The 27,367-nt window shown below is 33.5% G+C and overlaps 2 protein-coding genes across 2 annotated transcripts; both read right to left on the reverse strand.

Moving 5' to 3' along the window:
• Positions 1–18: 18 nt before the first annotated feature.
• Positions 19–26,904, reverse strand: LOC149899950 (cytochrome P450 4C1-like). The gene is made up of 10 exons (XM_090113176.1): positions 26,780–26,904; positions 20,817–20,972; positions 20,485–20,594; positions 19,479–19,569; positions 18,907–19,098; positions 18,315–18,676; positions 9,246–9,314; positions 7,142–7,310; positions 5,380–5,550; positions 19–582 (listed from the first exon to the last, which is right to left on the reverse strand). The coding sequence occupies exons 2-10, from the start codon at positions 20,962–20,964 to the stop codon at positions 425–427; spliced, it is 1,470 nt and encodes a 489-aa protein (XP_089969302.1). The 5' UTR covers positions 20,965–20,972; positions 26,780–26,904; the 3' UTR covers positions 19–424.
• On the reverse strand, positions 3,487–4,156 carry LOC149899951 (large ribosomal subunit protein eL15). The gene has a single exon (XM_090113175.1). It carries the CDS (start codon positions 4,099–4,101, stop codon positions 3,487–3,489), a length of 615 nt encoding a protein of 204 aa, XP_089969301.1. The 5' UTR covers positions 4,102–4,156.
• Positions 26,905–27,367: the final 463 nt, after the last annotated feature.

Raw genomic sequence — 27,367 nt, forward strand, 5'->3', positions numbered from 1 at the left:
TAATTAAAAGTACAACAAACCTCTTTGTGGAGACAAGTTACAAGAATCTCGATTCTCTCATCTTTTGATTAAAAATTAATGTACATACTTATACCCAAAAGACAGTACAGTGGTACTTGGTACAGTGGTTGACGCGTGTGCGTAGAACTGAGGGGTCTTGGGTTCGATTCCTGGTGGAGACGAAGATAAAAAATGTCTCGGTCTGGCAGGATGATCACCTACTTGTCCATAAAGAAAAGTCGATCAGTAAAACAGATATTAAATGCATAATACATCTGCCCCTTACCCCACATGGGGACATGGGACTTCATTTTTAAGTAGACATAGTTAAATCTCACAAATTTTCTAGAAAAAATCTGAAATAATTCGAAGGTTTATGTTCGATTTAATACTTATTATTAATGTATATTCTTAAAAATACAGTTTATCGTGCAGAAAACTCAATATTAACCGGTTCACTAGCACGTAGTACAAGATCCATTGAGATTTTTGGTCTGTAGCCCTTTACTATCGACTTCAATTTAAAATGGCGGATTATTTCGCTCAGCATATATTTCATTTCTTGCATTGCGAAGCGTTGACCTGAAAATAATAGCAAATATTTAGATTATTAATGCAAAAGTGTGTTTGTATTGTTGTTTGTTTGTACATATTCATTTCGCGTCGTAAAGGAGTATTATTCGTCGTATTATCATAATGTGGATCAATAAAGAAATTAGTTTTTATTACAACTCAACCGAGACGCTTAGAAATGTAATCTACTTGTAAATGTATTAATCTTATATATAAAAATGAATCGCAAAATGTATTGGTAAGCGCATAACTCGAGAACGGCTGAACCGATTTCGATAATTCTTTTTTTATTATATTCCTTGAAGTACGAGGATGGTTCTTATGTAGAGAAAACGTAAACATGTACCACGGGCGAAGCCGGGGCGGACCGCTAGTCTTATATATAAAAATGAATCGCTAAATGTGTTGGTAAGCGCATAACTCGAGAACGGCTGAACCGATTTCGATAATTCTTTTTTTATTATATTCCTTGAAGTACCAGGATGGTTCTTATGTAGAGAAAACATAAATATGTACCACGGGCGAAGCCGGGGCGGACCGCTAGTAAAATATAAAAACTTCTGATTCAGCCAAACTCTCTGAGTTTAAAGTAATCTCAAATATTCTAATGTTAAACTTAGTTCAATATTCAAAGAACAGGATTAAATACTTTCACAAATGCTCGTTAAAACTTATATTTCTAGTTTGCCGTTTGGGTTAAATGTTACTTGTATACAGGGTGTAGACAATGGAATCGCCTACGGCTTAACTCTAGCCATGTCATATAAAGGCAATGCAATTTTGCGAAAAAAAACTTTAACAATGGACTTCGTGAGACAATAGAGAACGATTTGTCATATTATATGTGTGTAAAAAATAAATAAATACATAGGATTTTTTTAAGGTAATAAGTAATGCTTAAATATGTTTTATAAAATTAATTTAAAATTGTTGTAATCAGAGCTTCAACTGCAAAAATAAAGGTAAGTAAGTATCATATAAATTAACCAAATAAGGGCACTTAAAATACCGTTTCATATTTAAAGTTATTCTAGTATCAAGACTAAAATTGGTCTTAAATATCTTAAAATTTGCAAAATTCCAAGCACCCTGTAAATTATAAGAAACATTTCGTAGAATCAAACCATCTCTATTATTCAATTATAATTTCCTAGAATGCTCTAAAATGTTAAATAAAATTTAATTTATAAAGGAGTATTACTTTCTTCGTTAACTCTTTTCTCAATTAATGTTAATTATAACATTTTAAGAGGAATTTAATTTTTATTTCTCATTAGACAAATCCTTTAATGAGGTAGCTTTTATAATAAAATAACATTTTAATTTATATTTAACGGTTAAATGAGATAAATGTTTTATAAGATAAATTAATTAATAAAAATATAATTTTCTCGTTTGTTTTTGTAGTGAAAATCTCTTCGCTGTTTTTAGACTACAAGCCCGCATAGGACAAAAATATGGGTCAAATGAACCACCAGGGGACATATCTAGAACGATAGCAGAGCAAAAAATAATAAGATTCATCACTATGCCGTCACTTGTAAGCTGTCCAACTGAGTGCAGATGAGAATTGAAAAGTACAGGTAGACTCGGTAAATTTTGGTCATATATTTTTGTACGGCATTCTTAACCATCGATAGATCCATTAAAAATAATAAGAAACCGCTCAGTGCCGTACAAAAATGGTGGTCCACCAAGTCGGAATTTTTATTTAATTTCCGAGAGTTACCGGGGGTAAATTTGGTCATTTGACCATGTACGGCATCTGTGTCATACTATTGCTATACTGCTTTTAATCCATTATTCCGCAACGCCGTACAAAAATCATGGGGACAAGGGGAAAAAATCGAAAGTTGTAATCCCCTCTCTTTCCCCACTCCAGGGGGTCATTTGACACAACACGAAATAAATTTATTTTTAAAGTATTTTATGCATAGATAGTATTTTTTCATGTGCCGTACATTTTCGTTGGTTCAAAGGGGAAAAATCTGAAAAAGAAAAAATCCATATAACGAAATGTTTGCTTTATATTTTGATAATAAAATATAAATATACATTAATATTAAAAAGCTCGAGGTGGTTAATTATCACCTTGGAAAGTCGGAGTCAAGTGGAATGGACTCCGTTAAATTGATGAACTAATAAAAAAGCTATGAACGAAAAGATGTGAATTATATGAAATCAGCCCATGAATACAGGTAAAGTCACAAGCAAATGCTAGTAATATATACATATTCAAAATGTACAAGTAAAGCGCTTTCAAATGATACCAAACACGGCATATTTATCTTAACTTTATTTTTTTACTCTGTATGTTTTGTCCGCTAGAGGGCGCCACATTAGATTTTGTGAAACCCCATATAGCCTTTAGCTAGCTGGTCGCTGGTTATCCAGTGAACAATTCAGACGCTTCTAATGATATGTCATTTGTCGAATTCTGATAAGTAGTTTAGAAGTTACGAGGGAATAGATGAACATACATACATGACCTGTCAAAACCATAACCCTCCTTTTGCTTTGCCGTAGTTGGGTAAAAATATCTTAATGCCGTACTGTATCAAATGGCCATAAAGCACCCTTAAAATTGTAGCTTTCGTCGCTTTCATCAGCCTAAAAGATGTGGTCTGCACAAAAAAGTACGGCATCGTTTTTTCCTAATTTATCTATGTTAATACTATTTAAAACAACGAATAAAGTGTAGAAAACTATTATATTTCATTAATCTACGATGTTTAAACTTTAACAAAATTTCTGGTTTTGCATTTCTCTATAACTTTTTTTAGAACGGTTACTTTTGAACGGCAATACTATACAACAATTGAATTTTACAATATCATGTTAAAAAAAAAGTTCCCGTACAGGGTCAAATGACCTTACTCTTTATATCAAGAATTCGATGAAATTGAAATTTATTTATCGCTTGCGGCGTAGTTGAAGAGTGTTGCGTCTGATCCAGGCCGCTCGTCTGGAGCCACCCTTGGTCTGTGAGAAGCGATGGCCCTTGCCGAGCCCTCGGGAGCTGCGGCCAGCTGACGTGAGACCGCGCATTTCGCGATGCTTGTGAACAGCGTTTACGATCCAGTTGATTTTAGGATCGCGGCGGATAGCCTTGTGTGAAGGATCAATCAAGATGACTTCAAAGTATTTGTACGAAGAGTCCTGGGCAACCCAGTACGAGTTCAACACACGGAGACCACCGCAACGGCGACCGACACGCTCCTCGGCAATGGATTGCAGGTTGCGTGTGGGCTTGAGTTGGTTGACTCCATGGCTCTTGGGTTTACCGTAAGTGGCACCCTTGGGCACTGGGCGCTTGCGGCCACCGCGGCGCACGCGGATTCTGAAGATAACATAACCTTGCTTGGCACGGTATCCTAGCCTCCTGGCTTTGTCAGGTCGTGTAGGCCTGGGGGCGCGGTGCATACGAGTCAACTGACGATACTGCCATACTCTTATACGCAACAAAAAACGCATAACATCGCTCAGCTTTTTGCGATACAACTCTTGGATATATCTGTACGCACCCATCTTGGGAGCCTGTGGCAGACGTCTCAATCACACCACAGTTCAATCGGAGAGATTAAGATGATTATTGGTATACATTTAAAAGAACAATTATTTTTTGACGGCATTGCTTTTAATAGTACTTTTGAGTGCTAGATAATGTTTTGGAACCGAAGCCGTACTTAGTCAAATGACCCCCTGGAGTGGGGAAAGAGAGGGGATTGCAACTCTCGATTTTTTCCCCTTGTCCCCATGATTTTTGTACGGCGTTGCGGAATAATGGATTAAAAGCAGTATAGCAATAGTATGACACAGATGCCGTACATGGTCAAATGACCAAATTTACCCCCGGTAACTCTCGGAAATTAAATAAAAATTCCGACTTGGTGGACCACCATTTTTGTACGGCACTGAGCGGTTTCTTATTATTTTTAATGGATCTATCGATGGTTAAGAATGCCGTACAAAAATATATGACCAAAATTTACCGAGTCTACCTGTACTTTTCAATTCTCATCTGCACTCAGTTGGACAGCTTACAAGTGACGGCATAGTGATGAATCTTATTATTTTTTGCTCTGCTATCGTTCTAGATATGTCCCCTGGTGGTTCATTTGACCCATATTTTTGTCCTATGCGGGCTTGTAGTCTATTATTGTAGATTTAAATAATAAAATTAAAATGCACGAAATCATATTATTATTAATTATTGTGTAGACTTGTAGAGTCAGATTTGAATTATCGATTGAAAAGATAAAACGCCTTTCGTAAGAAGCCAATCCAAAAGTCAGTAAGTAGGTACATGAATACAGGAATTAATGAAAATTTTCTACTAAAATATCATGATTCATGATAGACAACAAATTCAGTAGTTTTTAAGCTAATAAATAGTAAATAATCTTAATCTTAATACTATTATAAAGGCGAAAGTTTGTAAGGATGTATGGATGTATGGATGTTTGTTACTCTTTCACGTAAAAACTACTGAACCGATTACAATGAAATTTAGCACACATATAGAGGGTAACTTGGATTAACACATAGGATAGGTTTTATCCCGGAAATCCCACGGTAACGGGAACTATGCGGGTTTTCCTTTGAAAACGCGGGTGAAGCCGCGGGCGGAAATCTAGTAATTAATAATAATTAAAGGAGAATTAAACGAGGAGGATTAATAATATTAGTAGGTATGCTGAATATGACCTTCTGATATTATGTCAAACTCAAACTCTAACTCAAACTCAAACATTTATCAAAAGTCAAGTTAATTGGTCTATGTAGAGGATTTAATTGAAGTCTTACCAATACAGTTCCTAGGTCCAGCACTAAAGGGCACATAGGTGAAATGCATTTTATCATTATTCAGGAAACGCTCCGGCTTGAAGAGTTCTGGTTCCGGGAACAGATCCTCTCGTCTCTGTAGATTGTAGAAGTGGACCACCACCTCTGTACCCACGGGGATTGTTATGTCATCTAAAACAGAAGGAAAAAATAAATTGTTTTGACGTATAGCGTTGGCGGGATTTCAAATTCATTTTTTTTTTAAGGCTTAGGCACAGGCCTAGTCTTTTGTTGATCGATACAAAATTGAATTCTCATATTAAATTAAAAAGACGTGTGGCACTCGGGGACTGCCGCGGTAAAGCTATTGCATGCTATGCCTTCAAGCCACACCTCCGCGCCCGTCGGAGTGGGGAGCGTGAGGTTTTTCGTTACTAAATTTCTGGATTCGGTCCCCGCGCTCAAGGCCCGCGATAGAAGCTATGCAATAGCTTAAAAAATTGAAATAAATTATTAAAGTATTTTCTTGTGTTTGATTATACACGAGTACCTATTATACATTTAGTAATTAAAGGCTGAAACGGATTTTAAATTTATTCAATGTATTCGCTTTTAGAAGACGTTAAATTTTCATGCTTCATTAGGTACTTCATTACTTGATGAATTTCAACGAAAATTTTTAAATACCAAAAATCTTCATATTTTTATAACCTTGTCGAAGAATAAATGTTGTTACTTATATGATGTTAGCTATCTTGTCCTGCGAGGTTGCTGGTGTTTTACAAGTAACCCTGTATATTTTAAGTTTGTTCAATATTGATCAATAACAGACTTCAAACTGTATTAGGGCCGATTTTTCAATGCTTGGATAAAACTTATTTGTCGAATAATGTATAAAACTTATATTATATTATATTGACATAATTATTATTACTTGTCTTGTTTCTGATAGCTTCTCTTACAGAAGATAAGATCAAGACACAAAAAATGTAATTTAGACTTCTAAAAATAGATATCTTTATCCAAAATTATCGAACTAATTAAAATTATCAAATTAAATTATTTTTGCAACAAGATAATAATCTAATAACAATATTACACTCAAGTTAATAAATCATTCTTAAAAATCTATAAAAAGAAAAGTTTCTAACATTGAGATAATATTACTACGTATGGAGGAGACACCACGAACAAAATCTGTGCGCCATTTTTTTGCTCTAACTAAGTTTTAAAAATTATTATTTAGTTAGGTTCTTAACGATGAAAGTTATTCCTTTGCACTTTTCCGTATTATTTGTATTATTTGTGCAATATCGTAACACACACGAAGGCATGTTTGATGCGTTTCACTTTAAAACCATTAAAAAATACCGCTCAACATACGTCACATGACGTATGTTGAGTGGAACATAAGTGATGTAGGCGGTGTCGTCTCCTATTAATATTATCTCAATGGTTTCTAATTATATTTTATACTAGCTTACTCCCGCGGCATCGCCCTAGTAAAAGAAAAACCACTTAGTTCCCGTTCTAGTGGTTGTTACGGTATAAAACTTATGCGATGTATTTACTCAGGTCTTAAACTATATTTGTTCTAAATTTCATACAAATCGGTCTAGTCATGGTCTAAGCGTGAAGAAGGGACAGACAGACCGACAGACAGGTGGGCTAGTCAGTAGTTGGTTCAAGAAAGTAAAATTAACTAGTTTTATCAATTTAAACTATTATTTTGTAACAAAAGCTATTACTTTCGCATTTATAATGTCAGTTAGGATAACCTTACCTAATTTAAATTCTTCAGTGACCAACCTTCCTATAATTGGCACACTGGGATACAGCCTCAATATCTCTTTAATAACAGCTTCCAGGTACTTCATCTCAGCGAGATCGGATGTGTTGGCTGTCCGTGTCGAATCTCCGAAGATACTCTTGCATTCTTCGTAAATATTTTCCTGAATTTATAAATTTTTTGTTAATTAAACTGTCTATACAGGGTGTCCCACTATCGGTATACTAAGCGCGAAGGGATTTGTAGTTTTGCATACACTGATCACGTAGAAAATACTTAAACAACAAAATAACGTCAAAAAATTTTTGCTAAATTTTTCCTTAAAATCCATGTTTTCTTCTCTAAATTTACCGCTTCGCTAATGTGAGTGTTTTGTCTATGAAAACATAATTTGAAGAGAAAGTTCACGTGCAAAGTTGGGCGGGTTGCTTGTTATGGGTGTACACATAGAGTTTTAAGAATTCATCTATTTGACAAAAATTGGAATTTTTAAAGTATTTTTTATGTACTCAGCGTATGCAAAACTATAACCTTCTTTGAGCTTAGTATACCAACGGTGGGACATCCTGTATAAATGGGCATTAAAATATCCGAGCAAGAAAAATAAATGGTTAATATTGGCTCTTATTTCTAACCAAAAATTCGCCCACATTTAATTAAGAAAAATCGTTATTAGCCCATGTTTGTTTCTATTGTAAGGAAGTCTCTAGAAATACGTCATCCTGAGCAATTAGGCCGATCAAAATTACATGTCCGATACCACGTCGATCAAAATTACATGTCCGTTCAATATATTTCACGTGAAAGGAGACCAAACCTACATACATACATCCTCACAAACTTTCATATTTATATTATTGGTCTTAGCGTGATAATATATACTATAGCCTTCTCGATAAATGGGCGATCTCACACTGAAAGAATTTTTCAAATCGGACCAGTAGTTCCTGAGATTAGCGCGTTCAAACAAACAAACTCTTCAGCTTTATAATATTAGTATAGATTAAGATGAGTAAAAAGATTGGTAAGATATTTTTAATTTATCATGCGATTATTAATCTAGTTTCGCATTGAAACCCTCGCTAATATTACGTAATGGATTCCCCTATTCATTTTAAGCAATTTTAAAACGGAAACATAAAATAAAATCAATTGTCGTTCAAGGTAATACCACAGACTAATAATAATATACTACGTATACAAGACCCATGGGATAGATCATTGTTAAGCCTCCTCTACACGTATGCGGATGCGTTCGCGGAGCTATATTCGCGTTACATATTCTGCGGCGGCTAGTTTCAATATGGTATTAATTGAATAATTGTTATTAACAAAATGTGTCCTGGTTGCTTGAATAAATGAATATTATCCATGCGCACGAGTATTGTCTGCCTAGTTTGATCTCAGACAGAAAGATCAACAGACGTGTGGTCGGTTGGTGGAATTTCGTCTGCGGGTGCATTTGCGTCCGTCCGCGGATGCATCTGCGGACGTGTAGTAGAGGCTTTAGCTGTACTAAGATTTTCCTTATTGCTCCCAAGAAACGAATGAAGAAACCTTATAAAAACTTATCTAAGGGTACAAAAGCTTTCTTGTATTCTTTTGTTAAGGGATAGTATTGTTGAAACTGTAATATTTATTCTGTTAAAGGATTGCAGTCGAAAACATCATTAGTAAAGAATTATAATTTAATTTTGACTGAAAATAAATCTTTTCATATACTCTCTCATATCATCTGACTAATGTTGGGTCTATAAGCAAATACTACAAATGATTTGGACATACTACTACATACACGTAGTAATCTGTGATACTACTGCGGAATTAGAAATAATGGTCGATCATAACAACATTAATGATCCACACATATACAAACACACACACACAACACAGCTATACACACTTACAGACGCTCAAATATACACACACACACACACACACACGCACGCACGCGCGCACTCAAATAAACGCTCACTCACACACAAACATACAGTTACAGGTTCGCTTGAACACATTCAAACACTATTGAAATATTACTGTTCATACTTAATAATATGAGATGATAATTAAATAAAAAATACATGCAATCATCATTTACCTGAATATCTTCGTGATCAGCCAACAACATAAGTCCAAATGTCAATGCCATAGCGGTTGTATCGTGACCCTGAAACAAAGAAATATTTTTTACTCATAATCGGTTCAAATTTTATATGAATGAATCGAATTTTCGGTTGAAATAAATACTGCTTAACAACACACCCAATATGTAAACATTTTTCATCTCATTTTTTTAATTTACTACACGTACATAACTAAATTCAGAAAAAACTATATAGTAAAGTCTAAAATTTCCTAATTTTACATTGTTACTATCGCGGTTGTTTTCATGAATAATAAAACACAATTTAAATAATTTAAAGTTAACAAGAAGTTATCTAGAATTGAAAATAAACAATCTGCAAGGTTAACAGTAACGGAAATTTAAAGTATGTATACCAAAAATCGAAAATTCGACGAATTTATTCGTAGCGAAAACTTAACAGCGAAAAATTCCAAAGGAATATCCCGTAATTTATTCTAAAAGTATAATCCTATTTTACTACGAACCGATAACATTTACCTTATGATCTTTGCATCATTTTTACTTTAATTGTATACAGAAACTAAAATTACTAAACTAATTTTAAAGTAACGTTGTATGAGAATAATTATTACAAAAAAAGAGAATTTTAATTTAGTGCTTAACCGCAATTTTATCATCGTCAAAATAGATTAATCAAAATAGATTAAAAAAATATAACTCCAAAGTAAAATACAAGTTTTAAAAATCGGCCCACTTCAGAAAATCCTCGAAGTTGTAGACTTATAGTTCTTTATTATATAAACTTTTACTGTTTCTATTAAATCGAGCAGAGTTTTCAGAACGGGTCAATCATGAACCAAACTAATTTTAGAAAAGTAAATTATAAAAATCTTTTCGTATATAAGATTTAACATAAGAACTATGGAGCTTATTTTGGGTATTTCTGATTATTTAGACTTGAATTTTTAAAATGCTTAAATCATCATTCATGCGTGTGTTATATTTATATAAGTTATTTTGTTTTCTTGTTTCTGTATGTTTGTGTTGATGTAAACAACTGTTGGCTGACCATAATTAAATAAATAAATAATAAATAAATAGTTAAACTTTGCGGGAGCGTTTTGACTTTTTTAAAAAAAATAAAATAAAATTAAAATTAAACTTATTTAATTATTAACTATAACAAGTGGACGATTTGGAGTCACAAATGTTAATGCCAGAATTACATGCAATGATACAATGGATACCTTATTACGAAACAAATGTTTTTCAATAACTGCTATGCTTATGTTAAATTGCAAGAACTCTCCGGTGGTCTTGCTGAGGCCAGCGGAAAGCTATTGCTCAACCTAACACAGAGGGTTGGGGTGGATGCGTAACTCCTCCCTCCTTAAGTGCGAAATTATCGGTTTGTTCATTTTTAATAACTATCCGATGATTTCGCAGACATGTTACATTTAATATCTTATAACGAAGTAAGTAAAGTAAAAATAGAATTACAAGTACAAAGATTAAAAATAGAGACGTATAGCCTAAAGTAGCACTGAATCTAAAATTTCTTTCACTGTTAACCATTTCACTATCACTGAACACTGATTGCTTTAATATCGTTGACATATATTTAACTTCGTCCAAGTTGATGCCTCGCATATTGAGTACACGTGTACTGGATAATATTGGAGTTCTATTCACAGGTAATTGCGGCAAAACTATAATTTTTGTTGGTTCTACAGGATCATTCTCAGTGATTACTTGGTGAGGGCGAATCGTTATATTCTGGATCTCGATGCTACATGGTTCGTCGATGGTCATTATGTATGTGCCCACGACAGGATATTTGCTGACATCACCATTGCAAATTTGAGTCAGAGTATTTCTGTATTTTGAGAAAAGTATCCAACTTATAGGTGTGATTCTTTGAATTCTCACATTCTCTATATTGATTAGCTGTTGTTCGCAGTGCATTGGGTTTCCTTCAAATTTAAGCAGTTGTTCTATGCAAGTAGTTTCAGGATATGGCGTTTGATTTTGTTCATCGCATAGAAATTGTTCTCCAGCAGCGAGCGATCGGCACGGTTTTACGACCGGTAAGTATTTCATCCCCTTTGCCAACAGGAAAGGATATTTAGGAAAAATGGAAACGGTATTACTATCGGATTCACGGTACATAGGTATAGAGTATAATTTGTAATAGTTATAAGTATAATTATCTGTAATTGGAACCTCCATTATGAACGTAATCTGGTTTTGTTTAATATACGATTTAACATTAATAGTTTCTTCTAGTTTTACTAAATTTGCCTCACTCGCTTTAAACACTAAATTTTCAGTTTGAGATATAAGAATTAAATGTTGCAACAGTTCAGTAGAATTAATAATACTTTGATGTAATATGGATACTTTACTAAATGCTAGAGCAGTCTCTATTTCTCCTAATTTTATAAAAATAGAACGAAAATTACTAACAAATAAATTTAAAAGGCTTACAACATAAGTAGTATAAACCCAATGATTATCCTTAGATGCTAATTCCTTAATCATAGATTCTACAATTTTTAAACGCTTATCTAATATATTAGAATTTTGATTTAAGACTTCAGTAGAATTGATAAAACTATCGAGCATTTTAGATATTAAGGTAATTTTATTTCTAATGATAGTCTGATCGTTTTCAAGTTTAGCTGTAAGTTTATCGTATCTAATTGCGTCACTATAGTCTAAATTTCCCGTTATAATTTTAATTAAGGAACCCAGAGGGTTGAGGATACCTCTTTTGACGCGTTTGTGTGGAACTAACTGTTCGTATTTCTGAACCGTTATGTCGCGAATATATTCAGCGTGATATTTTGCCACTTGAAAATCGTGTAAGTATGAAATATTCTTATTAATTAAACTATCGAATTCACTGTATTTGCTAATAATAAAATTTAAGTCATCATTTATCTTATCTAAATTTAAAACCTTAATTATAGTCCAATAGTCTGTTTGGAGATATGCTTGCCCTTCTTTCACAGGATAAATTCCCGGGTTATGTTGAAGAAGTTGTAGTTGAAGGGCCAGCGCGGACCTCATCACTATCAGCCAACACCACCTGCGGAGGGCGTTTTACATTTTTAATAGGGACCTTAGTCTTCCGTTTACCAATCTCTATCGGTATAACGTTCCTTGAACCTTGTCCTATAACCTTAGCTTTATGGAATCGCGGCTTATCCTTGCTTTTTCGCTTATTAACGTCTTTCGCAAATATAATTTTTCCTGATGGGAGACTGATTTGGTCTTCACCACCTCTCCTATCCTTTACCTTTTGCTTAGTTTCGATCATTTTCTCTGCTAAATGTTTATATAGAATCTTTAAACGTTTTGCATGGTCCTTAACCAATTGCTGTATATAATGCTGTTCGAAATCAGCGTTAAATAAGCTACCTGAATCCGTGTGACCAAATACGACTTCAAAAGGGGTTAAGCCCGTAACTGAATGAATGGAACTATTATAGGCAATAATTGAATACATCATTACTGATGCTGCATCCGTGCATTTCTCTTCATATTTCGCACATCTATAAATTTCACTAATGGTCGAATGTAAACGCTCAATTAATCCCATTGAATTAGGATTATTAGGTGAGCCGATATGAAGCTCAATTTTATGTAAATTCAAAAATTCTTTCATTAGCTCGTTGTTAAATTCACTACCGGGATCTGAACTAATCTTTCTAGGAGTGCCGTAAAATGAAAAATACTTCATGAGTGCACGCACTACCTCTGCCGTTGATCTATTGTCTATTGGAATGGCTTGACCTAACTTACTAAATGCGTCGATAATAGTTAAGTAATAATTTCCTTCTATCTGAAAAATATCAATAAATATTTCTTGGAACGGCGCGTCTTGTGTTTGAGTTAATTGTAAAATAGGTTTAAAGGGATTACGATCATACTTCATTTTACAACACGTTTCACAGGCATTAATAAGGGCTGAAATAGTCTCCTGCATATTGTGCCAAAAATAATTTCTACGTATACTTGCTAGAGTCTCTTTAATACCGCGGTGACACGTTTTGCCTTGATGGTGTTTTATTATAATAGCCTTTTGTTCCTTCTCATCTTCTATAAAAACTACACGCTCCGTACATTCAAATAACAATACTGTATCCTTTCTAAATAATTCTATGACAATGCTAGTGAACTGTTTGCGATGTTCATCATCTTCGAAATAAATGAAATACTTAACTTTCGGTTAATATACTCTTTTAAAAATTGTTTTACTAGATCTGGGTTATTAGTAGGCAAGAATACTTCTAAAACCTTTTGCTTTTCACGTGAAAGGTCGTGAACTTGCATTTCGTTCTTAAACCACGTATATACTAAAATTTGATTTGGTTTTGTGTCTATTGCTTCATGTAATATAGGTATACCGGACGATTCTACAATATTAGCTGAATGAACTGTATCCGATTTCGACGTTACAGATGGTGACCTGACTGGGTAGTCACATGTTCTAGGAGAACTCATCGCCGATAGAGTTTCAGAGTCGGGAATAGATATCGTTTCACTAGAATCGCGTTCTGATATAGTAATTGTACTAGAGTCGTTACGCGTTCTTGGCCTATTGTCTCTATCGTCTATATTAACAACCATAGATTCGTTTTCGTTATCGGAATGCGTAGCGTTAACCCTAATTCTAGACAAAGCATCCGCGTTTAGATTTTGCTTCCCTTTCTTATAAACTATTTCATAATCATAGTCTTGGAGTCGAAGTCGCCAACGAGTCAGTTTACTACTTGTATCCTTTTGAGAGTTAAGCCATGATAAAGGTTTGTGATCTGTATATATCATAAATTTCTTACCATAAAGATAAGGCCTAAAATGTTTAATAGCCCAAACAATGGCTAGACACTCGCGTTCTATGGTGCTATAGCGTGATTCGGTGTCACTTAAGGTGCGGCTTGCATATGCAACGGGTTTATCGCCTCCAATGGGGCCCTGTGATAATACTGCCCCTAACGCAACATTAGACGCATCAGTCGTTAAGATAAAAGGTTTTTCAAAGTCTGGGTATTGCAAAAGTGGTGCATTCGTTAAGAGTTCCTTACATCTATTGAATGCGTCTATGTAATTTTTATCTAAAATGATTTTATTCCGTTTTTTCAGGCAAGATGTTAAGGGCTTCGTTACATGTGCAAAATCTTTAATAAACCGTCTATAGTATCCTATAAGACCAAGGAAGGATTTGATCTCAGTAGTTGTTTTGGGTATCGGGTAATTAAGTACCGCAGTAATTTTATCGTCATTAGGTTTCAGTCCGTCTTTAGTAATAGTATGTCCGAGGTAAATTACTTCTTTTCGTAAAAATTCAGATTTGTCTAGTTGTACCTTTAAGTTTGTCTGTCTGAGTCGGTCAAAAATGGTTCTTAATTTTAATATATGTTCATCTAAGCTAGAGGAGAATACAATTACGTCATCCAAGTAGACCATGCAATGTATTCCCTGTAGCCCTCTTAATATATTGTCCATTGCTCTCTGGAATGTAGCAGGAGCTGTTTTTAGGCCAAATGGCATTCTAAGGAATTCATAGTGTCCGTACTGAGTGCTGAAGGCTGTTTTCTTAATGTCTCGCTCGTCTACCTCAATCTGATGATAACCACTTGCTAAATCAAGTGTAGTGAAGTAGAGGCTCTTACCAAGTTTGTCCAGTAAGTCAGTAATATTAGGAAGTGGATAACGGTCGTCAACAGTCACGTCATTAAGCCTTCGATAATCAACTACCATACGCCATTTAACTAATCCGGAAGCATCGCGCTTCTTCGGAACTAAATGAACTGGAGCATTCCACGGGGAATGTGATTCTCGTATTACATTGTCTTGAAGTAATTTTTCGACTTGTCTATTAATTTCATCTGCTTGCGCAGGAGCCTGTCTATACGGTCTAACAAAAATCGGGTCTTCGTTTTTGGTATTAATTTTATGTTTAACTTCGTTTGTAAAACTTAATGGGATTTGTTCGCAATAAAATATGTCCCTATATTCGTGACATAGGGCGAATATCTTATTACGCTCTATTTCGCTAGTGTGGTCAAGTCTCAGCTTTGATAAATTATTTTTGAGTAATTCGTCATCTTCGTTGTCGTTGTGTTTGTCGTTATGTACAAAGTTACAATCGGAAGGGTCTGATGTTTGAAGAGGTTCGTTAATTTTCAGAGTCATGGGTGATTCTACGCTATTCTGGATTATTGTTGTCGCATAGCCATTATTACAGTTAACTAGTGCTGAGGGCATTCTTACTCCGGGTTTAAATTCTTTAAAGTCGATTACTGCAACACCTGAGTGAAGGTCGGTAGGAATTTTTACCTTCTGTTCACATCGGGGTGGCAAGTGGATAATATAATCTAAGTTATTATTAATGATGGGGATGTCTGTGTTCCTGGTTCTCAGTAGCAAATGTTTCAGGTCAATTATTGCGTCTATTTTTTTTAGTAGGTCATTACCAATAAGTCCGTCATAGCGTTCGTCTACGTCATACAAATGAAATTTGTGGTCGTCAGGGGTATTTAACGTTGGAAAAAGCGGAATTTCTATAACTTCGTCATGTTGACTGGATGCATGGGTGCTTATAACTTTAAAGGGTTCATATTTTATAAAATTCGGAAAATATTGATAGGCAATTCGGGGGCTGATGAATGATCGCGTGCTCCCAGTATCAATCATAAATTTGGAATTAATTTCAGGAATATAAATGTGTGGCAATTTCAGATTTGGATCGCAATTTAATTCTATGATTTCTCCTTTGTAGAGGCTTCCGTTTGAAAATTTTCTTCATCTGACGGAGGCACATTAATGTCTTCAGTATCGTCAGTGGGTATATAAATATCATTCTCATCGTATTCGTAATTCGTATAGTCGTAAGGATTATAGTCATAGTAATAATTGTCATATAGTAAATTGTCATTATGTATGTCGGTTTCATTCAGTCTAAAACCTTGCTGAGTTATTTGCGGTCGAGGGGGTGCCGTCCTCATGGAAACGTCAGTAGACTCAAAGCGGTTATTTTGAGGAGGTCCTTGACCGAAATGCTGTGGCTTCATACCAAAAGTTTGAGGGGGCCTATAACCAAGTTGTGGGTTTTGATTAAATGTAGGCCTATAACCAAATTGTGGATTTTGATTTAATGTTGGTCCATAACCAAATTGTGGATTTTGATTTAATGTTGGTCTATAACCAAATTGTGGATTTTGATGGAATGAAGGCCTATACCCGAACTGTGGGTTTTTATTAAACGGTGGCTTATAACCAAATTGTGGATTTTTATTAAACGGTTGCTGGGGTGTGAATTTAAAACCAAATTTTTGAGGTACATTTGGTGTCCCAAAATTAAATCTTTGTTGAGGATTTTGTAAAAATTGGGGCACCGTTGTATTATTATGGGTACGATTGCGCGACTGATATTGTTCGTGAAAATTAACTTCTTCTAACACAACTTCTAGAGCCTGTTCTAATGTATTAGGCGATTTTAGTCTAACAATTCGCACCATGTTTTCGGGCAAATTATACAAGAAAACGTTCAGGGCTGTATGATTATAAATCGCAATTTTCGCGCGTTTAATTTCCGTATCTACCGATAAATTAACCTTCGATATTAGTAACGATCTAATATTCTGTATCCTATTACAAAATTCAAGATAACTTTCCCCGGATTTTATTTTGCAGGACTCGAGCGAGATTTTTATGCAATCCTCACTGCGCGGATCCCCAAAATGTTGTTCTAGTAATTCTTTTAGCGCGGGCCAAGTATTAATATCTTCGCGCTCCGATAATAACGCGGCGGCATCGCCTATTAATCTACTAGTTATTGCATGTAAAACGTAAATATTCTGCTCTTCATGCCCTCTAAATTTATTAATTATATATTCGCATTTTCGAAAGAATAAATTCAAAATTCTTTTGTCTCCACCAAAAAGAGGAATAAGCTTTAACATATCACTCGGAATTGTTATTACGTTTACGCTTTCCATGTTAAATAAGTACAGAGTAATTAAAGTTCTGAAGTCTTTAACCAATTACAATAATTTCGAATTATAAAAATCACACACACAGAAATCAATTTAAAACACAATATAAGTAATAAAAATTCTTAAAATATAGCACAATAAAAGAAATATATGTTATCAATTACTATAAAAATTAAAACTTGAAATAAGTTATAAAATCACATATAAAATATAAAAATCATTAATTGAATTACGATCGATTTTGAGATCAATTAAATCAATTAATATTAATATTTCTTTATGCAAAAATCATTTAATTTTCTAATTTAAAACTTTTAATTAAGTCACACTCTATAGTTAATTAGTCTGTGCAGAGTTTTATGCAAGACAATTCTTAGAATTAAATACGATATTTCTTATATTGTATAAGTTCTAACTAATTACTGATTTAATAGAATTTCATATTAAAACCAGATCCGTTATAATGCGAGACGTTCAATCCCAAAATAACAGTTAAAAATAGTTAAAAGTCAAAATTACACTCTCGTGAAAAGGATATGGGAATATATCAGAAAGGATGGCAAAAAGTTTTACTCACCAACCGATCGTCGATCCCATTATTCCTCGTCGTGGTCGTTTAACAAATTTATATTTCGGTTCTTTTAGGATAGCACGGCCTTTATAGCAATGTTCTAGGGCTAATTTTGAAGACCTCTAGACATGCAGACCTTATATGGCTATCCTACCGGCTGCGCCAGTTAAACTTTGCGGGAGCGTTTTGACTTTTTAAAAAAAAAAAAAATAAAATTAAAATTAAACTTATTTAATTATTAACTATAACAAGTGGACGATTTGGAGTCACAAATGTTAATGCCAGAATTACATGCAATGATACAATGGATACCTTATTACGAAACAAATGTTTTTCAATAACTGCTATGCTTATGTTAAATTGCAAGAACTCTCCGGTGGTCTTGCTGAGGCCAGCGGAAAGCTATTGCTCAACCTAACACAGAGGGTTGGGGTGGATGCGTAACTAAATTCATTTATTCGACAATTACAAGAGCTTCTATAAGTGTATTATTTCATTTCTACTCACCTCAAACATAAACGTATTTACTTCTTCTCTTATCCCTTCCAAGTCTATTTCTCCTTTACTCTCCGCGTCCAACAAGAGATCCAGCAAAGCCATTCTTCTCTTCCCGCTCCCAGTTTCTTCTTTCTTTGTCTCCGCCCAAGTCTTCCTCCTTTCTTCTATTACTCTATCCGTGAATGCAAAGTTCTGTTCCAAAAGTTTCTTGAACTTCTTTCCCATAGAGGATAAATAGAAAATTAGGTCAGAGTGAAGCCAGAACCTCGATAGCCGGTTCATAACTATAAGCCCAATACCTAGAACTGACTCTTTGTACTCGGCTTTGGAGGCATTGTTTTCTGAATTTAAACGAGTGCCCATTGCCGTTTCTGCAAAAAAGCATTTAGGTTAATGCCAGATTTAATTTCTATTTTCAGGAACAGTGAATAATAATATGACAAAAATGTCGCTGCACGTAGGTAAAATATATTTAACAGTAACATTCAGTGGATTTATGAAACGAAAAGGATCAAAAGATGAAAAGCCTGACGAAAGAAGAAGAGTGCCTTCTGAGTAAAAAGATCGAACTACTAAGTCATGTTACGACACATCGGCTTACCACAAATAGTATAAAGCGTGTAGTCGCTGATAAAAGACATCACGTCGAGGGTGCTTTCGCCGCGCTGCAGCCGCTCATGCAGATCCCGCACCATTGCACGACTCTCTTCTTCAAACACGCGCGCGAAGTTCTTCAGAATATCGAAATGGAATGCTGGTGTGAGGATCTTACGCCGCTTGTGCCATTTTGCACCTTTCAATAGATAAAAAGTCCTTTAGTATATTAAATACGAGTTTATACTAGCATTACCACCGCCCATGAACATTTCTATAGGCTTAAGATCTTTTGCAGTCCTTACTCCTCTACAAATAGATGGCCAACGTAAAAGAGAAGAGGAGAAGGGGGTAAAAAAGGAATAACGAAATTCATCTATCAAAAACTATAGGTACTAAAAATCATTGTCATCTTGTGATTTGAACTTCAAATATTAAATGCAATATTATCCATAAATGTATAATTTTCATAACTAAATGATTAGCTGTCTCCCAGCTTATATTAGCTCGTTGACATTGCCCTTTGAAGTAAAGCAATATGCAGGATTAATATCAAGCAAGTAATCAAAACTGTTGTACCTGTGCTTAAGAGAAGACCTGTTCCAAGCCACGGCTCCATGAATACGTAGGGCCTGTTTTTAGTTATATTCTTCGTGCTAGTCAATATAACCTGAAATAAACGAAGAAAAGTTTGATGATTTTACGACAGACATTTAAAAAAGTAATTAATTCGTAACTTTGTTTTCAACTTTCACTTTACTTCACCCACGTCGTTTGTGAATAAATGGGTAGTCTATATTTTTAATCATTATAAAGACTGGTCTAAAATAGTTTTAAAGTAATAATTTTCTTTCAAATTCTTTCTTTACAATAATTTTCCAAATGTTGCTGAATATGAATTTATAATTTAGATAGATAGATAGATAGATAATTCTTTATTGCACACACACAAGATTTACAATAAACACAGAGAAAGACAAATAGATGCAAGTATGTACAAATGGCGGCCTTATCGCTAGGCAGCGATCTCTTCCAGACTACCATTAACATTAACAGGAAAACACAATTAAAGGAGGTGGTTGAGCAAAAATTATTGCATTGGGAAAAATAAATTTTATCACGTATAATTACATAAAGCAGGCATAATATAAAATAAGAATATAATAAATCCGATAATACATATTATATACCTAAAACATACCTAAAATAAATAATCTATAAGTACTAATATTATAAAGGCGAAAGTTTGTAAGGATGTATGGATGTATGGATGTTTGTTACTCTATCACGTAAAAACTACTGAACCGATTACAATGAAATTTAGCACACATATAGAGGGTAACTTGGATTAACACATAGGATAGTTTTTATCCCGGAAATCCCATGGGAACGGGAACTATGCGGGTTTTCCTTTGCAAACGCGGGCGAAGCCGCGGGCGGAAATCTAGTAATGAATAACTTAATACAGCGTAAGAGGAGAAAAGAAAGAAAAGGACAACAGCAATGAAATGGAGGAAGGATCAAGAGAGTGATAGATAGTGTGCCTTGAGGAGATAAATAATTAATTTAATTTTAATTTACTTGCCTCTATATCCTTCGGGTTGTATAAATGTAAAATATAACGATTAAAAACTTTTATACAAACTCGATTGCCATATTCCTTGGGAAAATCCGTTACTATTTTGAATAGTTCACCTGAAATGAAAGGCATTAATTTTAAATTATAATATGAGGAAATCAAATTAAAATTGTCTCAAAAAAAAATAATAAAACCACCATTGCTCTAATTTGATACTTAACTTATATAACCCTTATAATATGATGCAAAAATACCAAAAAGTATATAAATATCGTTTACGGTTTAATAGTAGTAACTGCTTATGTACAGCAAAGTTTTAAAAATAATAATGGTCTTACTTTGCGAATGTCCAATGAAACGAAAAGCAGATCCCACTAGCGGCCATCTCGGAGGTCCGGGGAGCTTCGCGATTTCGTTGAAATTGGACTTTAACCAATTCCTTATGAGATATATGAGAAGGCAGGCAAAAGCGATCTGCCACAACATCTTGAAACCTGAAACAAAATTATCATTAAGAACATAATCTATACTAATTTTACTAATATAATAAAGAGTTTGTTTGTTTGAAGGCGTTAATGTCAGGAACTGCTAGTCTGATTTGAAAAATTATTTCGGTGTTAGATAGCCCATTTATCGAGGAAGGCTATAAAGCTATATATAATCACTCTAAAACCAACAGGAGCGGAGCAATGTGGATGAAACCGCGGAGCACAGCTAGTTTTATATATAGTTAATTAATGTAGTAGTATCTCTAGGCTCTATTTATGTAGAGATTTTAATGTGAAGTCGCGTTCTCTCTCTCTTTATTTCTGCTTGTTATTTTTTATATTTGTGTTTCATAAAATACTTTAATTGCATTGAATTTGCTTACTAATCTTATCAATTGATTCATATGAGTGTACTTTTACTGTCTTAAAATTATTTACGATAGTTAACGATAGGTAAGTTACTAAATCTATATCATAGTATACAAATACAACCAGTAGGGAGACTTCATACAAACATTCGAAATGGCTCACGCACACAAGTAAGCGTGTCTACGAGAATCATAAGGGTATTATAGTCCGGGATACATCGCCCATTTTTGCAAGTGATTACTATCAAGCTAATTTTTCGTGAGTAGCTTTATTTTGATGAGATGCCCAATAATTTCATGTACAAAACTCTCGATTGTGGTAGCTACCAGAGGAAACAAGGATAAAATATTTTGATTTGATGGTTCTCAAATATTAATTACTAACTGAATGTTTTTTTTGTTGTTCAATCTCAAGATAATTATCTAAATTATTCGAAAAAATATTTGTCCTACAAAATCTATGGTTTGATCAAAGAGTCCCCCTTTCCAATGTGTATCGATAACGAAGTCATCATAAATGATTACTAACCAGCTGATTTTTTTATTTTCACTTATTTAATACTTATATAATTCAACAGATATATTGTCCTACAAATTGCGTAATAAATATTTGATAAACTTCAAATCAAAAATTTTTATCCTTGTTACCTCTGTAAGCTACCACAATCGAGAGTTTCGTACATGAAATTATTGGGCAACTCATCAAAATAAAGCTACTCACGAAAAATTAGCTTGATAGTAATCACTTGCAAAAATGGGCGATGTATCCCGGACTATTATGACAATTGACAGATATGAGAATACCATAGAAATCTAAATAACAAGACACATAGAAGTGCTATAATGTCATAATTCGTATGAAAACCGCTGTCGCCAAAATCAACACATTTAAACCGATAGCTAAACAGTACACACAAGTAAACTATGCCTTTAATTGAACAGCTTGATTTTAGTGAAAACTAACTTAAATATTAAATTAAGCTTTTTAATATGTATCCTAACGCACGAATTTACGGTTTATTTTAGAATAACATCCCTAAGTATATGAGACGTTTTGTTTCTTTTTGCTCCAATAAGGTTGAAATTTGTGTTAAACGTGATAATAAGAATGCTCGACTGTGTCATTCATTGTTATTTCGATTACTATGGTGACACTCGTAATACTTGTAAATATTCTATAATTTTATGGAAAAACGGCATTATTTCTAAAAAAAAATATTAACCGATGAAATATTATTCCTTTATTAGTATAATTACAACTTGTGGAAGAATTTCCGCAATGGGAAATGCTGAAACACACCATGTTTACACACATACGTCTCCAGAGCAACTGAACTGTGACGAACACACTGTGGCACAGCTGGTGATGTGAAAGTCACCTGAGTGGCGACAAGGTCACGCGCGCTTACGACTTCTAGTGTCTTGTTATTTAGATTTCTATGGATGGAGAATACCCTTACGATTCTCATGAACACGCTTGCTTGTGTGCGTACTGCGTGGGCCATTTCGAACGTTTGTATACAGTTTCCAAACTGGTTGTATCTGTATATTGTATCTATAATTTGAATTTTATGGACTCTGAGTATATGAAAATTACCATGAACCTTTAGCGATTAATTATTGTCTACAACTAAAAGTCAATCTTGTTTTATTTAATGACATGTTTCTCACAATACTTCCTAGAAGTAATTAATCATACTCCCACACTTAGATAATCAACATGCTCCATTGTTTATTACACATAATTCAGCTAAATTATATGGATGTTATAAAATATCAAGGACCGTGTTTTTCTTGATGCAAGTATAAAAACATTATGCTTCAATCTTGAGAATTTCGATGACAATATAAAACAACTTTATGCTAAGTTACAACGTACTTTTATAATAAACTTTATCACATTCAAGATAGAACGTTATTTACAATTAGAGGCATTTTTTTTAAATAAACAGTATTTAAAAATTTGTTCACCGATTTTTTTTTTTATTCAAAACATAGTGGGCATTTGACGATCTCGCCTGGTGGTAAGCGTAGATGCGCTTGATTGCTTATTATGCCTGTCCTGAAAGAGCGTATTAGGTCCAAATAAATAGTTCTCGGGGGACACAGAAAACACAGTTCTGTATGTCTTTTTAAATGTCATAAAGCAGATAAAAAGTCACGTAGGAAACCTGATAGGAAACACATACAGATAGACAAATAGTTACAGTTTTATTAGACTTTTATTACAAATCTCTCACAATTGAACAATTGAAGTAATTTATCAAACGACGGTCTCGAAAACGCCTGAAATTCTTAATTCTAAGCGTATTTTTTAACCTCTATTGTATATTAAGGTTAATGATACAAGTTTTTCAATCCATCCTTTAGATTCTTTTTCGATAAGAAATTCTTACCTAATTGCTTGTATTTGATTTATTAGGTTCTTTTCAACCGACTGAGGAGGAGGTGCTTATTCGACCGAATTCCTTTTTTTGGGTTTAGTATCTCTTTACTTTCAATTGGTTAAACCAATTTCAAAGCTAATGCCTTCCGATTGGTGCCATTTTTTTCCAGTTGTGACTATTTAAATAAAGTCTTTTGTCAAAAAATAATTAATTATAATAGACTACAGGCCCATGTTGAAAAAATTATGGGTCATTTGACCCACCACCTGACCTATCTAGAATGATATAAGAGCATAAAATAATAAGATTCAGCACTATGACGTCACTTGTAAGCTGTCCACCTGAGTGCAGATGAGAATTCGAAAGTTCAGGTAGAGATTTTCTCCCCTTGTCTCCATGATTTTTGTACGGCGTTGCGGAATAATGGCTTAAAAGCAGTATAGAAATAGTATGACACAGATGCCGTACAAAAATGGTGGTCCACAAAGTCGGAATTTATTTTTATTTTTCGACAGTTGCCGGGGTAAATTTGGTCATTTGATTTTGTACGGCATCTGTGTCATACTATTTCTATACTATTTTCAATCAATTAGTCTATAATATGTAGTGTTACTTTTCTGTTTAGTATATACTATATGTATGAAAGTTAATCCTTGTACAAAAAAGTGTTATTTGCATATTCAAAGTGTGGCAATAGATATAATATTAATTCAAGTGGTTAATTTTATTAGCTCTTATTAATAACCTGTTTATAAATAAACACTCTAGATAAAATAATATTCCAGTATTACACAGTAATCCATACTAATATTATAAATGCGAAAGTAACTCTGTCTGTCTGTCTGTTACTCAATCACGCCTAAACTACTGAACCAATTTTCATGAAATTTGGTATGGAGATATTTTGATACCCGAGAAAGGACATAGGCTACTTTTTATCCCGGGAAAATGACGCAATCCCGAAAATCCCACGGGAACGGGAACTACGCGGGTTTTTCTTTGACTACGCGGGTGAAGCCGCGGGCGGAAACCTAGTAGCACTATATATCTGTCAACTGTGGTAATAGGTATAGATAGTTTTATATTATCTGTGGTAATAGTGTATTTGTTTAACAATAAATAAACATATTATGAGTATAGTCTTGAGTACTGATAAGCGAAGTACAAACAATGAGATACAACATTATCTAAGTAGGTATAACTATTTCATTATACATAGGTATCTATTTTGAGCCTAGATAAATGAAACAATTTTGCAGATATTCAAAATTGAATGTATATTATTTATTTTTTTACATAATATCACAGATATTTTTTTATAACCTAAGTACTATTCAGAAGTTGATACACATTGATATTCACCATTTATTTTAGGCTAAAGACACAAAAGCTCTCGTAAAAAAGATAACCGGTATCCAAAAACCGGTTATTTTTGGAATTATAAATTCAGGACCAAATTTCCCATATAATTTTTTACTACATCAAGCTAATTAACTTTTGTCAGTCATATTTATGATTAACTATAGCTATCCGCCCGCGGCATCGCCCGCGTTTTCAAAGATAAACTCGCATAGTTCCCGTTCCCGTGGGATTTCCGGGATAAAACCTATCCTATGTGTTAATCCAAGTTACCCTCTATATGTGTGCTAAATTTCATTGTAATCGGTTCAGTAGTATTTACGTGAAAGAGTAACAAACACACACATACACATCCTCACAAACTTTCGCATTCATAATATTGGTAGGACAGACTACAAAAAGTATGAAATTGTGCACGAAGTTTTCATGAAGATAAAAAACCGGCTTTAAAAAAATTATATCAAATTAATTATGATATAAAATTTTATGCATTCATTGATCAAATACGTAGATAAGAAGATTTTTATTTCTTTTATAAATATATATATATTTTATGCTCTACCCTTCACCTTTCCTCTAATTTAATTTCTCTCCGTACGTCCGGTTGTCTGGAAGAAATCGCTGCATAGCGATAAGACCGCCAATTGTTGTAATGTATCCTTAGATTAAGTATTATTGTAATGATTCTAAGAGCAATAAAGTATTAATAAATAAATTAATAATAAATAATATTCTAATAATAGAACTCACTAATCGTAATTATGTTTTACTAGCTTTTCGCCAGCGGCTTTGCCCGCGAAGTCAAAGAAAAACCCGCATAGTTTCCGTGCCCCGGAAATGCCATTTCCGGGATAAAACCTAAATTTCCTTCTTCAGGTCTCTATCTGTGTACCAAATTTTAAGTATATCCATGCCGCACTTTTTGAATTTAGCCCGGACAAAAATTCTAAAAACTGTATTTTTGGTTTCGGCTTCTATAGTAGATCAAAGTAGGTACCTATACTTTAAAAAAAATATTCAATGTACAGTTTTGAATTTCCTATTATTTTTATTATATGTATATAATATTGGATTATTTGGAATAAAATATTATTATGATGAGTATATTATCTTATCATACAAAACAAAAAAGAGACAGACAAAAAATATTCCGAATATATTAACAATTCCTTAACATTATATAAGTTATAACGAAGGAGGTACAATACATATTATTATTAAAATAATTAAATAAATAAAAACTAAAGAAAAACATATTATCATAAAAACTAAAGGTCATGTTAAGGATTAAACCGGTTGGGGAATTGAAAATAAATATAACTTTGATTAAATATGTCTAATAAATAAGGTTTTACAACGTTTTCCACTATTATTTGTTTTTATAAATCTATCCATACCTAATTATTTCCCTCAATAATAACTTATTGTGACACCAATTTTGGAGCTAACGTTTTTATGCCGGTATCCAAAATAAACATACATTTAAACTTCAAAAATTTAATAGCAACAAACCTCATGTAAGTCTCACGTATTGTTATTTATAAAATATAAATAAATAAAAAACCGCTGTCAATCTAATCTGGTCTTTACGACTAAATTACTATAATTAAAACAATAACCTTGATACACCGGCCGGTGACTTTAAATATATTATAATAAAACTAATACTTAAATAAAACCCCAAAGATAATCAACTTACCCAAATTAAAAAAAGAACACGTAACTTTTTAATTCACTTTTCACATAACAATACCACAGACTATATTTTAATCGAAATTAAAAACATAAACTGTCAAACTACGTGTATGGTTGATTGCATAATTCATCACACTGACCTTACGCTTGAGTATTATATACTAGGTCTGCTTATCTGTATATACATACTATGTATATGTTACGGCTAAACTGGTTCACGTTTGAGATATAAAAATGTCCAGGCGACTGCTGCCTTGTTGACTTGCTGATCTATGTATAGAAATTATACTTTGATAATTTTTCGAGGTTCTATTAATAATAATAATGAAAATAATATGATATTTCACATTATGGAACATAATAAATGAACCAGAAATTTAATATAATATATTAAGTTTGACAACAGCTTATTATAACATCATTTGAAAACGTTATTTAAACTAAACAAAACTAATCGATTAATTGGTTCATTTAATTGCAAAAGTAATTAATATCTATTTATTAACTACTAGAGGTCCGCCCCGGCTTCGCCCGTGGTACATATTTCGCAATAAAAGGTAGCCTATGTCCTTTCTCGGGTATCAAAATATCT

The sequence above is a fragment of the Colias eurytheme genome, chromosome 19, assembly GCF_061535395.1.
Source record: "Colias eurytheme isolate Ceu_HAF_F1 chromosome 19, ilColEury1 Martin Lab GWU primary, whole genome shotgun sequence".
In the NCBI taxonomy this organism is placed as follows: Eukaryota; Metazoa; Arthropoda; class Insecta; order Lepidoptera; family Pieridae; genus Colias; species Colias eurytheme.

Bases quoted from the DNA above. Each gene is read 5' to 3' on its own strand.
- LOC149899950 (XM_090113176.1), bottom strand. From the start codon at position 20,964: ATGTTGTGGCAGATCGCTTTTGCCTGCCTTCTCATATATCTCATAAGG. The intron at 18,677-18,906 runs GTAAGCCGATGT...GCTTTTTTGCAG, and splicing joins CACGCTTTATACTATTTGTG to AAACGGCAATGGGCACTCGT. The intron at 583-5,379 runs GTAAGACTTCAA...TATTATTTTCAG, and splicing joins TGGACCTAGGAACTGTATTG to GTCAACGCTTCGCAATGCAA.
- LOC149899951 (XM_090113175.1), bottom strand. From the start codon at position 4,101: ATGGGTGCGTACAGATATATCCAAGAGTTGTATCGCAAAAAGCTGAGC.